The sequence below is a fragment of the Acanthochromis polyacanthus genome, chromosome 9 (genome assembly GCF_021347895.1).
Source record: "Acanthochromis polyacanthus isolate Apoly-LR-REF ecotype Palm Island chromosome 9, KAUST_Apoly_ChrSc, whole genome shotgun sequence".
Lineage (NCBI taxonomy): Eukaryota > Metazoa > Chordata > Actinopteri > Pomacentridae > Acanthochromis > Acanthochromis polyacanthus.
The window spans coordinates 31,458,678-31,473,539 of record NC_067121.1 but is presented as its reverse complement, the minus strand read 5'-3'; the positions used below and the strand labels follow the sequence as shown (position 1 = coordinate 31,473,539).

The 14,862-nt window shown below is 40.2% G+C and overlaps 1 protein-coding gene across 2 annotated transcripts; it reads right to left on the bottom strand.

The window, feature by feature from the left end:
- Nucleotides 1–382: 382 nt before the first annotated feature.
- On the bottom strand, nucleotides 383–14,659 carry LOC110964557 (discoidin domain-containing receptor 2-like). 2 transcript variants are annotated; one of them, XM_051953669.1, is made up of 16 exons: nucleotides 14,386–14,659; nucleotides 13,411–13,517; nucleotides 12,175–12,277; nucleotides 10,290–10,527; nucleotides 8,068–8,215; nucleotides 7,808–7,910; nucleotides 7,530–7,713; nucleotides 6,841–7,081; nucleotides 6,651–6,716; nucleotides 5,981–6,117; nucleotides 3,718–4,230; nucleotides 3,325–3,452; nucleotides 2,992–3,210; nucleotides 2,662–2,896; nucleotides 1,204–1,353; nucleotides 383–1,085 (listed from the first exon to the last, which is right to left on the bottom strand). In XM_051953669.1, the coding sequence occupies exons 2-16, from the start codon at nucleotides 13,493–13,495 to the stop codon at nucleotides 951–953; spliced, it is 2,685 nt and encodes an 894-aa protein (XP_051809629.1). In that variant the 5' UTR covers nucleotides 13,496–13,517; nucleotides 14,386–14,659; the 3' UTR covers nucleotides 383–950. The 2 variants fall into 2 exon arrangements, with proteins under 2 accessions (XP_051809629.1, XP_051809628.1); XM_051953668.1 differs by lacking the exons at nucleotides 12,175–12,277; nucleotides 13,411–13,517; nucleotides 14,386–14,659 and having other exon boundaries at nucleotides 3,718–3,941; nucleotides 4,020–4,230; nucleotides 10,290–10,801.
- Between the last annotated feature and the right edge of the window lie 203 nt (nucleotides 14,660–14,862).

Genomic DNA, 14,862 nt, shown 5'->3' with positions numbered 1-14,862 from the left:
ACTTCAGTGCAAAAGTATAAAACGAATCACAGTTAGCATTTTTCACTTCAGCTCTTTCGCTTTTGAGAGTTTGTGTGCAAAAATTCCAATAAATCTCTACTCTATCCATATCCCTGCAACTACCCCAGAAAAGGCTAGAAAGAAACATTTGAGTTAATAAACAGGAGTACAGATACAAATACCTGATAATTGTAGTAAAAATGCATTCTGATTAGTGACTCTTTATATAATATTCACGTTTATATTGTTACACGCTATACAAATGGAATTATGATCTTTTTTGTACAAAATTGATTGTACTTCCAAACTTTTAGCCTGTAGTGTATCTCATACTTTTAGTATTTGTAGAAAACCTTGAATAAAGTGTGGCAAACACAATCAATTATTATTTCTTCTTTATTTACAAGAATCTTTGGTCTGAAATATAGTAAAAAAAAAAATGTTTGTTTTTTCCTACTTGTCAGCTATATACAGCAAATTTATCTCTGCAACATATTTATAAAACATGTAACTGAGCTTCTGCATAGTAAGACACATTCTCATCAACAAAATGTCAAATAAAGGTCACACGACAGTGCTGGCATTCTCTAATAAATGTGCAATAGAATTACATGTTGGCTATGCATGGGTAAAAGACTTAAAAAACATACACAACTCTTTAATCTAGGATTACCATGAAGTACTCTATAAATATACATAGCATACGAAATAAAAATAGTTAATAAATACACAAAGGTGTGAGTACACTGTGCTAATTTGCATATCTACAATATAAGGCTCTGTTCAAGGGTATTTTTGTGTGTTGTTATGTACAGCACCATTGTGACAAGCAAGCATTTACAAAATCATTCGATGTGTTGCTTCTGACTCTGAATATAATCCAAATGAATCCACGCTGAAGGAAGCAAAGAGGACAGTGGATGGCAGAGAGAAACTATAAATCCCATCTGCTATGCCAAACTCTCCATCAGCTGAGTGTGTATCTCCTGAAAGCTCGGCCTTTGCTTGGCGTTTCTCCTCCAACAGCTTAGCATGAGATCATTGTAGACTCTGTCAGGACAGCAGGGAGGCTTTGGAAGGTAAACCTGGGATCACAGGACAAAATAATCACTCTGTGGGATTTATGCTATATGTAGATACAGTAGAAATGTGAGATAGTTCTTGTAAATTCAATAAACAAATACATTCTGAAACAGTACTCACCTGCTTGCCTTGGTCTCTGAAAAACTCTCCTGTGTTTTCAATGACCTGCTCATCAGAGAGCTGGGAATAAGGCTGCTCTTTACACAGCGTCAGAATTTCCCACAGAGTCACCCCAAACGCCCAAACATCACTGGCCATGGTGAACTTACCCTAAGAGGACAGACAACAGATAACTTAAAGGCTGATCCAGCTGTTTTTAAAACTTGGGGCACATTTTTTCATATTTTGGAGTAAAAATTAACGACAAGAACAAAAACATTTGGAATCATTTTAATCCAACTGGCACAACAGTCAATATTTTATTGAATTCTATCCATTTGATTCTTTACGACATTAAGGGAACAAGTATTTTTTGTTTCAACACACAGAATCTCTACAACAGAATGGATGAGGGCAGATGGAAAGTGGGGTCATAGACCAGAAATAAGTCAGTATTGAGTCACACATTTGTGATGCATAGAGTTAATGAAGTTGTTGATGCTGCTTGTGAATATCGCCCAATTCCTTCTGAAGGTCTTGGGGAACTTGATGGACATTTTGGGAGACAGGATCATGTTGTCAGACTTGTCGATCCTGAATTGTCAGAAATGAATTTTTTTGAAGATAAATGAAGGAGTTTTTAAACATGAAAATGTCTGGCTCAGCCCTAACTGAAATATCAGCATTCAGCAGCCATCAGCTCATTCTTATCTTTCTCTTGTCATCTGTGGCATTGTGTCATTTGAATACATGTTTGATTAATTTATTTTAAAGCCTTTTATAGTCACCAGTCAAAGGAGTGCCTGTGTACCGGTCACACTATCTATTGACTGTCCTTTAAAGCCACGGCTGACTAGATCGTGGATGGATCAACTACAGGGGGTCCTCAGTTTACGATGTCCTCGAGCTATGCCGTTTCGTTGCTACGTCGGAACTGGTTATGGGCGGGCCCACGATTTACGACGTACAGCGTTTTGTCGGAACTGGTTACGTGGAACTAGTCAGTGAGCGGAGTGGACATTTTTGCTGGACTTCCAACTTAGAGTGAAAATTGGCATATGTCAGGCCGTAGTAATGGAACTCTGATGTAAATCGAGGACCTCCTGAACATAGCAGAGAATTTGTCGGCAGCTGATCCGTGCACGTTTGTCCCACAATTGGCTAAATTTGACCATTTTCTTACCACAACAATTGAAATGAGACTTTTAACATTTTCTCTAGGTCATAAAAGACGATCATTACCATGCAGTATTATATTTTTGTTCAGTGTACACACTACTGGATTATTGAAGGGCTGCTGTTTTTGTACCATTATCCTGCCATTTTCTGCATTCTGATCCCAGGTCAACAAAATATCATGAACTAATAACTTTACCTCTGCATGCAGCAGGTCTCTCTATTGCACAGTGGGGTTTACCACTCTTATGTCTACATTTAGGGAATAATGGACTAACTGTCTCAGGTCATCAGATCACTCACTAGCAGGATGCTCTCCCAGGACATCCAGCGAATGGGCAGGACGGCTCGGCCCTGGATCCGGTAGTAATCTCCTCTGTACAGGTTCCGACTCATGCCGAAGTCGGCGATCTTTATGGTGAAGTTTTTACCCACCAGGCAGTTACGTGTCGCCAGATCACGGTGGACGAAGTTGAGAGAGGACAAGTACTTCATTCCGGATGCAATCTGCACTGCCATGCCAATCAGTTTGGTGTAACTAAGAACACAGAGGGTCAAAAGTAAAGAATTTTCACAGAATTGGCTCTGCAGATTATTTCATTATACCAATTTAATGTCAAGATAGGAGCCTACTTGACCAAACTCTTCTCTTCTTTCTCCTCCTGTTCTGTCTTGTCTTCATCAGCGGCCTCCTTCAGTCTGAGATTGCACAGAAACTGGTTCAGGTCTCCATTTTCCATGTATTCAGTGATCATGCACAGAGGATCCGTGTCCACGCAAACCGCCAGCAGACGGACAATGTTGGGGTCCCTCAGACGAGACATGATCCGGATCTCTTTCAGGAAGTCATTCCTGCAGCACAGCGGGAGCAAACAATGCAATTTACTGCTTGATTAGTGACTGAAAAAGTAGCCACATTGAGCTGGAGACAAATTTCCTGCACATCTTTCTACTAGCTGCTTTTACCTTGCATTCTTGTTCGCATCTTCCCGTAATGTTTTAACAGCGACGAGCAGAGGTGACTCGTTGTTTCCTTCTATAGACAAATCCTCATCCAAAAAGTCCTGCATGCCCTCGGCCTCACACAAGTGTACCTGTTTAAAAAAAGCACTTTGTCAGTCCATCATCCACTTGGCACCACTTGAAACCATCTGTTTAGCTCCATTTAATGCCCCTCTGTGTTGCCTATCCGTCAGCGTGTAACGTATATCCACTGTATTTCACAGTCTGGTGCTTTTACTACACAGCAGGCTCCGTCATTTAACTTTATAAAAGACAGCTATAAAGTTACACCAACACACTGATGCCAAACAGAGAATATATAAAGGCATGCCAGAAAGCAGTAGAAACAGAATGTACTTCTCCAAACTGGCCCTCTCCCAGTTTCTCCTTGAAGGTGAGCTTCTGTCTGGGAAACTCTCTCATGGATGAATCAGTGCCAGCGAACAGATTCATGCTGACAGCTGTGATGGAGTAGGTGCTGCTGTCTGAAGACTCCTGCAGACTGATGATATCCGCCTCTGCATAGTGAGGAGCTCCATCTGAACCACTGGCTGTCAGAGCTCTGAAGGAGGCGCTCGGCTCTGATGTGGGAGAGAAACGCACGATACAGAGCTGTAGCTTGAGCTGATGTTTTAGACGTCTGCTCTTTGCAAACTTACCAAGGTGCTCAGAGGACTGAGCAAACTCAGGCAGTTTCCGGATGAGGCGTGAAGGCTCTTGGTAGTCGGCACAGATGGGGAAGATCCTCTCATAGGTGGAGTTGGAGGTCGAGCCACCTTCGCTGGACAGAGAGGAGTGATGGAAGGAGAAGGCCTGAGTCTGGACGGCGAGACGAGCGGTGAGTTCATCGTCCAACATGCGACGGGATGCCTGAAGAAACATAACAATCAGATGCAATATGAGAGTTGTTGTGAAGGGTCGTGGTAGGACATCAGTATCTTGTTGTGTGCTGGTAAAGGCAGCAATTGTAAGGGAGGGAAATAGGAGCTCATAAAATGTTTATCCATGCAGGGTTTTTACCTGTAAAGTCTTATCTGGCACAAACCTCCTCCTGCTTTTAGAATGTCAGGTGGAGACACTGCATTAGTATTTGTAAAAATACAGAAGTTAAAGTTAAAGTGTTGAAGTAAAAGTACCGGTTTAGTCCCTCTGTTATATCGCTACACATGGCATCATTAGATTATAAATACTGAAATGTCAGTGTGTCTGTGTGCAGTTTTGAGCTACTTAATATCGAGTTTCATATACAGGCAGCAGACTGACAGATTTGAGGGCATGTCACATGACTAATGGAGGAGGAGAGAAGAAAAAAAAAGTCTGTTTACACTTTTTGGACTTTTTCTGTAATCTTTGATATTTATTTAGCATATTAGCAAATTAGCAGAAATCATATCCGGTATTAATGACGAACCACTCTGACATAAGAACACATCATGATCTGAAGACTTTAATCCCTCATTTAAACTTTGTGACGACACAGTGTTTAACATCTAAAATGCTGAAGGTTATTCTCCAGATCATCACGCTTCAGAGACTTTTTTCAACACACCATATGGTGCTGATGGCACTGAACACCTGCTTGAAGTCATTTCCAGCTCATAAAACTCACATACAATCAAATCAAAATGTAATTTAATTTACCCCTTCATTGATGTTTTATATTTTCCAGAGCCAAACCAAAACTTATACTGCATATTGACTTGTTGCTTTTTGTACATACTATATACACAATATATGAACAACTGCTTGAATTATCCTATTTTTCAATGTCATGTAGGTGCCACGACCCTTTCTTTACACTCTTTTTTCCACTCATTTTTGTTACTTTTAAATTTTGGGGACTCCTGTTCAAATAAGAATGCGGGACATGTCACAATCATAATGTCAAATAACTGAAATAATCTGAGATAGATTAAGGAGTCAGAGCTTGTGCTGAAGTAAGACTAACACTACAAACAATACGAGTCAAAGTCATGCTTTTACATCTTTACTAAACAGTAAAAGTGGAAAAACATTAACATCAAAATATACTTCAACTAGCAAAAGTTAAAGTACTCCTTATGCAGAATAGCATATTTCTAATACCCTAATATTGTATTACTTTAACACTGGAGCTGGTAAAAGCAATTTAAGTATTTTGTATTGTTTACTTGCTGGTGAGCTTGTAACTTTCTCCACAGGGATCAGCTAAGTTATATCTTAATCAAAAATATCATTTCTACATTTTTTATTCATATATATGATTAATTTTGTGTTTCTAGTATCCTTGTGTGTATTTTTCTCTATTTTTTTCTTATTTATTTTGTATATACAGTGTATATATTTTATGTCCTCTTGCTTTTCTTACTGCCACTTTGCTGTTGTGACATTACAAATTTCCCCTTGTGGGCTTAATAAAGGATATTCTATTCTATTCCATTCTATTGCATTCTATTCTATTCTATTCTTTTCTATCCGCTGATAATATTTTATATTATTTAACTAAATTTGCAAAGCAGTTTAAGTTATCAAATAGATGTAATGGAGTAAAAAAGTGTCATTTTTGCCTCTGAACTGTTGTTGAGTAGAAGAATAAAGCAACAGAAACACATCAAATGAATAAATAAGAAGCTCTTTTTACCTTCTCAAGCATCTTTTGCCAGACCTGCCGCCACAGGATGATGACGATGATAGCCAATAGGATGGCTATAATGGCCACCAAGCAGCCAATCAGGATCCTCGTGTTGCTGTCATCCACTTTATGAGTGGGATCATCTCCTAACAAACCAGATCAGAGTTGACATGGATTTTCTGTAAGCCGTCACAAATCTCATTACAGTACATTATAAAAATCATTACATTGTTCTTGCATAATCTCCTTGATGTTTCATTACAGCTACAGTAAGAAGCCCATTGATCTTAATAATAATGGGTAGTTTCTGATACTCTCAGCAGGGGGCAGTGTTGAACCAGAAAACTATTTATTTAAGCTTTAAACTGTGCACATAAACGTGCTTAACACCTTTACAAAATCATTATAGATTACAGCGAGAAGTAAGACACAGAGTTGAGAAAATAGTAAAATGATGATGATCTTCGAAATATTTAACAATCTTTCATAAATAGTGTTTTTTTGATGAATAAAACAATAGCCATCCCATGTTTTGTTTACAAGCACATCCTTTCCCAGTGGCCCATATATCAGCTGGTCTGTTGCAGGCATTTTTCTCCACCTCCTGACAGTCGCGCCAACAAAAGTACAGCAATAACCCAAAGAAATAAAAATAATCCCAAGAGACTCGGTTGTTTACCTGGCAGAGTGTTTGTGGGATGTCCATGTTTGCGAGGAGTCAGAGATGTATTGTAAACCGCCGAGCCTGAAAGAAACAAAGGAGGGAAGACGAGGCTAAAGGCTGCACGGGGAAGTCAGGCACTTCAGTAAACATGCATTATCACTGTATCATGGAGTTAAAGCTTCTAGGGCGACGTGTCCTTTACTACCTGACTGGAAGGCCACCTCACTGAACAGCATCCAAAGGTCACCGAAGTGGAAACGGCATTTGATGGCGCTGGCTGTTCGATCCCCGAGGGGCACGTTGACAAAACGGGCGCTTTGGCTGGTGCGGTCGACGGCAGGCCTGAAGGTCACGGGGTCGGACTCCCAGTCTGATCCCGACCGGAAGTAACAAGTGACCTGTCTGAACATCCTCACTCCTCGGCCAAACATGTTGCTGCAGTGAACCTGGAGACGATACACGTAGAAGAAAGGAAATGTTTACTGCAAATGCTCAATTATCATGTTGCAATCTTTGACGGACAGGCATTTTTGTTTTCGTTCAGCTAACAAGCGCACAAGGGACTGAAGCGGAAGCTGAAGACGCAGGAGCAGGTGTAGAGATGACTAATCTGTCCTGCTGTGCATTGACCATCCCTGATCTCCAGCCACAGCACTTATCCATGACAAATAGACTAATTATACAAGAAATGTAATTTTCACACTACAAGGCTATTCAACGTCCATTTTAAAAAAAAAATTATGTCCCAATAAAACCTCTAGCAGCTATAAAAGATGGGTTCTTGCCCAGCGTGGCACAGTGCAGCTCCATTCAGCAGTGTTCACTCAGCAATTTTAAAAATATTCCCCCGTTTCGCTCTTGTGCTGAGGTTCTTACCCCACGCTGGATTCTTACCTTCATGGATGTGAAGTTTCGGACGTGGTCGAACTCGAAGATTGTCTCCACGTAACCTTTGGGGAAGCTCTTGTTGCTCCATCCCACGTAGTCGTATCCGGGCCACACGCCGTAGATGTGGCTGTGGAGGAAGTCGTCCAGACCCCAAGTGCCATCTGTGAGCTGGCCGAGGCCCTTTGTCAGCCTGGTGGTGGGGGGAAATTTGTGAATTCATGGGCGCTCTGTTAGCTCAAAAGAAGAAGGAAGGTTTGAAGAACGTTATAACACTAATTTGAGACCTTTCGGCTGATGCACCGTCATACACAGAGTCATTAAAGAAGACGTCCAGGCCTCTGTAGATCATTTGGTCTCCATCTGGGATGCTATAAGACATCAGGCCGTCTGAAAGAGGCAGATCAAAACGACAAATCATGACCGATTTATTCAGATACACAAAGATTTCAGCATGTGCACTATAACAAAACTGGATAAAAGCAAACACTAAATCAACCGGACTGTGTGAAGACGTTCCGCTCTGTAACGGGAATCGGTGACTAACCCAGCCATTCACACCCGTACAGCTCCACTCTCATGCACACGATCATGGAGTGATCCGTCACAGGCATGAAGCGAACAAAGCGAGCGATGATGGGAGGCTCCAGATCCTTCAGGACCACATCGTACGCATTTCTGTTGCCCTCGATGACCTGACGGAGGAGAGGAAGACGACAGAATTTAGACTGTGAGTGAAACGTGCCACGAATGAAAACCAAACCACAGAAATATACACAGTGTTAATGCTTTCAACAAGAACTCTGCTGCAGGAAAGCGGAGCTGCTGAAAGACTAAATTGCTATGTGTAGCAGCATAAATGTATAATTGTCAAATCAGTTGTGACAAATCAGTCCTCTTTACCTCATACCAGAACTGATAATTGTTACTACTAATTAGTAGTTCTGGCTAATTTCACTGTTTCCTGATTTCAGAAGACATTTCCTTTTAGTAGAAACTATAGGGAATATTTCTGTCTGCTACAAAGAATACATCTTCTTTCCCGGAATCTTTCACCAGAAGTGGAGAAAGTATTTAGATAATTAACCTAAGAACTATACAAAAACTTAATTTGCTTGAAATCTGAAATATTAAAAGTGTTAAAAGCAAATATATCAACAATTCAGGAGTTTGAACACTGAATGTTGAGCTATTCGCCCGTACAATCATGCTTGTTGTTTCGAGTGGTATTTTTCTACTGTGGCTGGTTGATTTTAAAGCTGCAATTGGTTGAAATTTGGTAAAATATACAACAAAAAGCAAAAAAATGTCAGACTTATATACATAATATACAGCTCTCTTCCTGCATTTTTCCTCTGTTCTTTGTTTGAAGCTCCTCAAAGACCCAAAGTTAGTCAAGCTCAATGTCAATATTTGAATGTGTCATGTTATATTTTCTCTGAAATCTGCACTGACACATCCTGTGCTTAAAATTTGACTTTTTTTTTTTTTTTTTTGCAATTTAAACCATCCCATCTGATCAGTAACTCTCCCATCACAGCCTAGATTTCCAAAAGTTAAAAGTTTAGTATGGAACTTTAGCACAATGATGCCAAAAGATACTGCCTACTGGAGCTTTAAGTACCAGTGTTTCATATATTGTTTTAAATTTAGAATCTGTAATCTGTTCTATCTAAATTTTGTCTCTGAAGTAAAGAGTAGTGAATGCAGTGAGGCTGAAAACATGAAATGTGGTGTAGTAACAGTATAAAATAAGAAATGAAGAACAAAGATCTAAAATTTAAACTAAGCTGTAGTGTTTGAGTAAATATACTCCATTACATTCCAACACTCACTTTCATTTTTGTAGACTTTAAAGTCTGAGAAAGAATGTAATATCATTAAAAGTTAAACTGCTGTCTAACGTCTAGAATTTAAATATCTTTGGGATTTGCTAAGACTCTTCATCTCATTTAAGTATACAAACTCAAAGTGGTTACCTGTTAACCCTTTGATGCGCAAAATGGGTCAAAAGTGACCCAAATCCAATGGAAAATGGGCATCTCCTGACCCACACTGCACATCAAGGGGTTAAAACTGTAGCATGGACGACTGTCATGCCCATAATGTCAGCCCAGCCTCTAAAGCAAACCTGTCACAGCAAACTCCTGATGCTGTTAGGATAATTTATAACCAGGAGCACTGGTTTTATAAAATCAGAAGTACTCAAATCTTGCGTGTACTTAAGTAAAAATATCACAGTGTAGAAATGCTCTGTTACAAACAGAAGTCTTGTGTTCAAATTTCAAAACTATTAGCTTCAAAATATACTTAACGCACCGAAAGTGAAAGTCCTCATTGATTAGAATGATCCATTTCAGAATAATGTATATTATATTAGTGGATTAATGTGTGACTGCCAAAACTGAAGCTGATGTTTAACATTGTTTACTGCTGGGTAGTTTGTTAATTAATCCTGGAGAACAATAACAATATGAATAATTGAATCATAATGGATAATAATACATTTGTTGACTGCATTCTGTATTATCAACTTGAATATGCAAAGTATAACTATTAACTGAAGGTATCAAATGAATGTAGCGGAGTCGAAAGCACAATACTTGCCTTTGAGTTGTATTTCAGCAGCATGAAGTAGAAATACTCAGTTATAGTACAAGTACCTTAAAACTTCAGTAAATGCAGAGACATATGTGGGCCTAAAGTGAATCAGATGTGTGAGAACAGAATCAAAGATAAGCAGCGTCTTATATCTGGCCACCAGCTCACCTGCCTTCCCTTCCTATCGTGCCATCCCACCCAGTTGCTACCGTCTCTGCTGTACTTGATCCTGTACCTCTGGGCAAACTCATTACCCATGCCGTCAGCATGGCGACCTTGGGTGCCCACGAGCGTGATAAAGTGCAGCGAGCGCAGGTCCACCTGGAGATACTCTTTGAGGCCGTCCGGCTCTGACATGATGTCAGGACACCAGGCGCCGTCACCGTCTCCGTTGTCAAAGTCAAGTCTGCAGAGAGCACAGAGGAGGCGGTGAAGGAAAGGAGGGATCAGAGTTCAGGTACACAAACATGGACAGGAGGAGAGGAAGAAATGTTGAAAGACGTGAGTGCAGGAAGAAGAGGGACTGTGGATAAGAAACGCAAACAGAGGGAAATGTTAGTGGCATTATCTGCTAGAACATGTTTTTTCTATATTAAGGAATGCATGAGAACATCTTCAACTATTACATAATGTCACTGGACATGTTGTTGAAAACGTTGCAACTAACATGCGTCAGTTCTTTAACTGTCACATATGCTGAGCGTCAAAGCAAACAGAGCGAACCAGCTGCTGTCATTAGGTTCATATTTATCACACAAAGATAAGAAGTGAACATCTTCTCATGTCACTCTCATGAAGAAGGAGAATGCATATTTAACAAATACTGAACGATTCCTCTACCTTTGACCCTTTCCTAACACAATACTGCTTTTAACCACTATATTCTGTTTTGAGCTTATCCTTGACTTTATTAGCTACAGTTAACTGAACAATCTCTTCTCCAAGTCCATTTAATACCTCCTATGAGGCTTTTAATTCATCGCACACAATCTTAATTTGCAGACAGACTTTGCTGCGCTATTGTGAAGTTTGTTCAACAGTTCCAGCTCAAACAAATCCATCCCAAAGATAAAGATAATGTGATTTCATAAAAAAGCTCCCGCACAACTACTAAATGGACCTGGGCCCAGCTGTTCAGATATATTCAGACTGGATTTCATCTTGAAAATGACTTGTTTAAAAGGAAAAAAAATGCATTCATGCTTTGAAATTGGTCAAATAATACAGCATTTGCTTCAAGTATATGTACATTTATTTCTATATTACACTTGGTCTGTTTAACCATTGCAGTGATAAAGTAGAGAAATGAGGAAGAAATCTGAACATTGTGTATTTCATTAACTACTGGACATTCAGGTTGTCGTGATTTAAAACGGATGCTCACAATGTATTTGTGAATTCTGTACATTTGTTTCTCTGTATTTATTTGTTGTGGGTGAGATAAGGGCTCTGACTGTTTCAGGGTTGCTTGTGCTGCTTTATTGTGCTGTTTTCTGTCCCTTTGAATCAAATACCTAAAGTAAAACCATGCAGCCTGTCGTTCTTTACGTATTTAGTAGCCCACATTGTAATATGTAGTTTAGAGCACCATTAGGAGAATTTGGTAATCTTTAAAAGTTTGTATCTGGATCAGGATTATCCAACACAGTGTTGCTTTTAAAAACCAGCCCAAAAGTAAGACAGAGTACCTGATCCTGGAGAGCAAAATATGGCATTAATCTGATCCAAGTTAAAACTCTGTGTGGGTGAAATTATTTAGTTTTTGGTTGTTGTTTTTTTGGCTTGCTTTTTGGTTTCTAGAAACTGCCTTACACTTAATAGGGCAGTTTCTAAAAACAAAGCAGCTCATTAGCTGGGAGTAAATAGAAGAATTTGCCACCAGCAGCAATGACCAACATGGCTGAAAATAAAAAGTTTCATGTAAGATGAAAGAGAATTTTCCAAAGAACATCACTGGAAATGGAAAGTGTAAGACCGTGCTTGTTGGAGCTAAAGCTTAGTATGCTGCCCTAAAGCATAAAAGGCAGTAAAAGAAGTGTACAAATGAACATGCCTTCCAAATCTTGCGGCAGTGGACTCAGACCACTGGCTGGAAGCAGAGATGTCCTCGTCCTGAATCTGCCCACCAGTCATACCGAGAGGATAGCGGCACATTTCTGCAAACACATGAATACCAATGATGCCCGTCGCTCATGTTTTTAATATGTGCTGCATGTTTGTACATGTGACTGACAAATATGCCTTCACATGTCTTTTCGTATCCTTGCAGGAGCAGAGTGTTAAGCGGTCAGAGCTCGTCCCTTCCCCCCCCTGCTCTTTTCCTGCAGCCCTGCAAGGCCTCAAAAGCCAAACAGAGGCATCACTGTGTAGGTGCCAGTCTAAGCAAAATGAGAAGGGAGTGTCCTCGAAGCTGCCCGCTCTTCATTTTTCGTCCGTTTTTATAATTTCTACCAGAGACACGTGAGAGAACCTTTGGACTTTTAACGGCCAGGTGTCGGCTGGACATGAACTCATATGTTGTGTGTAAGAAAAAAGGTTCAACAACAACACAAGTAGCATTACAGTGTTAATATAACTCAGCAGCCGACTCCATCTACCAGTTTACTCCTCTCATTGCTACCTGCTCATTAAGGCACATTGTGTTTTATCCATAATTCCACCTAAACCCCTCACATGGACTCAGAGGCAGCAGACGGACAAACAAGCTTTTGACTGTGAAAATATTCAAAGTGGGAAGCTGAATGTGTGTGAGGGGAAGCCTGTGTAGGTGTGTGTGTGTTACCTACAACTACGCCTACAAATTTTAACTTTTTTTTTTCCACAAATGCCCCCTGCTTGTGAAAGCGCTGCCTGTTTTGAGGATATTTGCTTTCTGGCCATTAGGTAAACCAGACACACACACACACACACACACACACACACACACACACACACACACACACACACACGCAGAGACACACACAACACATTATATTCCTGCATTCAGAGCCCACCCACCTAAACCTGCTTTCCTGCTCCATCTTGTCAACACGCTCATCCCTTGGGAACATGAAGAAGTTATTTAAAGCTTGAACATAACATATGCATAGGTCCGGCTTGTGCACTTTTGCTCTGATCACAATAAAAAAAAGCAGCTCACCCCAGTCTAGCACTGATTTTCTGATTCTCGTGCGGTAAATGTCTGAGGATTATTCCCTGTAATGTGTACTGTTTCCAAACTGTCCTCCTTCAAGATAATGAACCCCTTCCTGTCGGCTTAATGGCGGAAAATGTAGAGATAAATGTCTACCTGGGTTGACTTGGGCTCTTACAGTGACAGCCAGCAGGATAAAGAAGACCTGGTGTGAGATCAGTTTAACCTCCATGACCTTCATGTCTTCTTAAGAAGCTGCACACCTGGAAGGAAGGTCGCAGATCAGTGGGTGAGATTAACATTGACATCAAGGCGATCTGATGTAAAAGACTAATTCATGTCCTCAGCAGGCCCCGTGTGTTATAGCTAAAATTTGGATGATGGAGACGAATTCACAGGCTTTAATTGTGAAGCCAGAAAGGCAGTTTTGCATACTCGCGAGGCTCTGTTGAAAAACTAGCGTGCAGGGACAACCTGAGAGCCAAACAGTTGGTGTGCAAACCACATGGACGCAAATGCCGCCAGCAGTGAGTCCCCGGTTTCATTCCCTGGTGGTTGACCCTTTATTGTCATTCCCTTGCTAGTGTTTCCCCAGAATTCCTGTCTTTCTCCTCCGTATTTATCTAATTAAGACAAAACCGCCAACAGATTATTAAAAAAACAACAACAGTAGAATGTAAAAAACAGTAATAATGTTGTGAAGGGTACAAAGCATTGCAGTTCAAAGATATAAATATAAAGGTAACATTTGCAACTCAGGAATATGGTAATTTCTTCACTTTCATGCATAAACATGAGTGAAATTAAAAGGGTGAATATATATTGAATTAATATGCTGCATCAGAGCAGTATATTGTAGCGAAACCTTGAGTCTTTAATGCATATTTCACTGGAGTTTTTATTTCTGTCGCAGCATTATGATGATCAATGACTACTTTCTAGAGCTACTTTAGCGTAAACATGAGGGTGACTGATTAAAATATACACAGACAAATGCACTGCTTCTACTTCTACTTACTTTAAAAGTGAATATTTTTCTTCATGATGTCACTCCCTAAACTGAAGCACTCTGACACAAACTTTTTCTAAAGTCAGCGTGGCCACATATGAGAAAATATGGATTTGACTTACTTTTTTGCAAGTTTCTCTCTCCTTTTTTATGAATCCATCTGTCTCGGGGAATATTCCACATCTACTGTGAGTTGATGCATTCAGCACTGCGAGCCGCTGACCTCTTAATCGGAAGGACTTTCTGGGAGTGGAAAAGAGAGCAAGAGAGGCAGAGAGAGAGAGGGAAAGGAAACTGAGGCTGATGTAAGAGTCTTTCTGGCTGGAGGAAAGAAAGAGAGAAAATAACACGGTTCAGGATTTTGAGGTGAGGCCAAAATCCCAGAATTCCACCTGATATACGAATGGTTTCAATTATGGCCCACAAAGGCAGCTGAGAGCTGCAGTAGCTGGCAGCTTCCAACAAGCGCTACTGACAAAAACAGACAGGAGGTCATTTCCTTACAGAGGAAAGCCTGCTAATTACTGAAGTATGATGACATGATGTTCAAGAAAAAGCTCACTGGATACAAACAAGATGAGTAAAGTTGGGTAATAAAA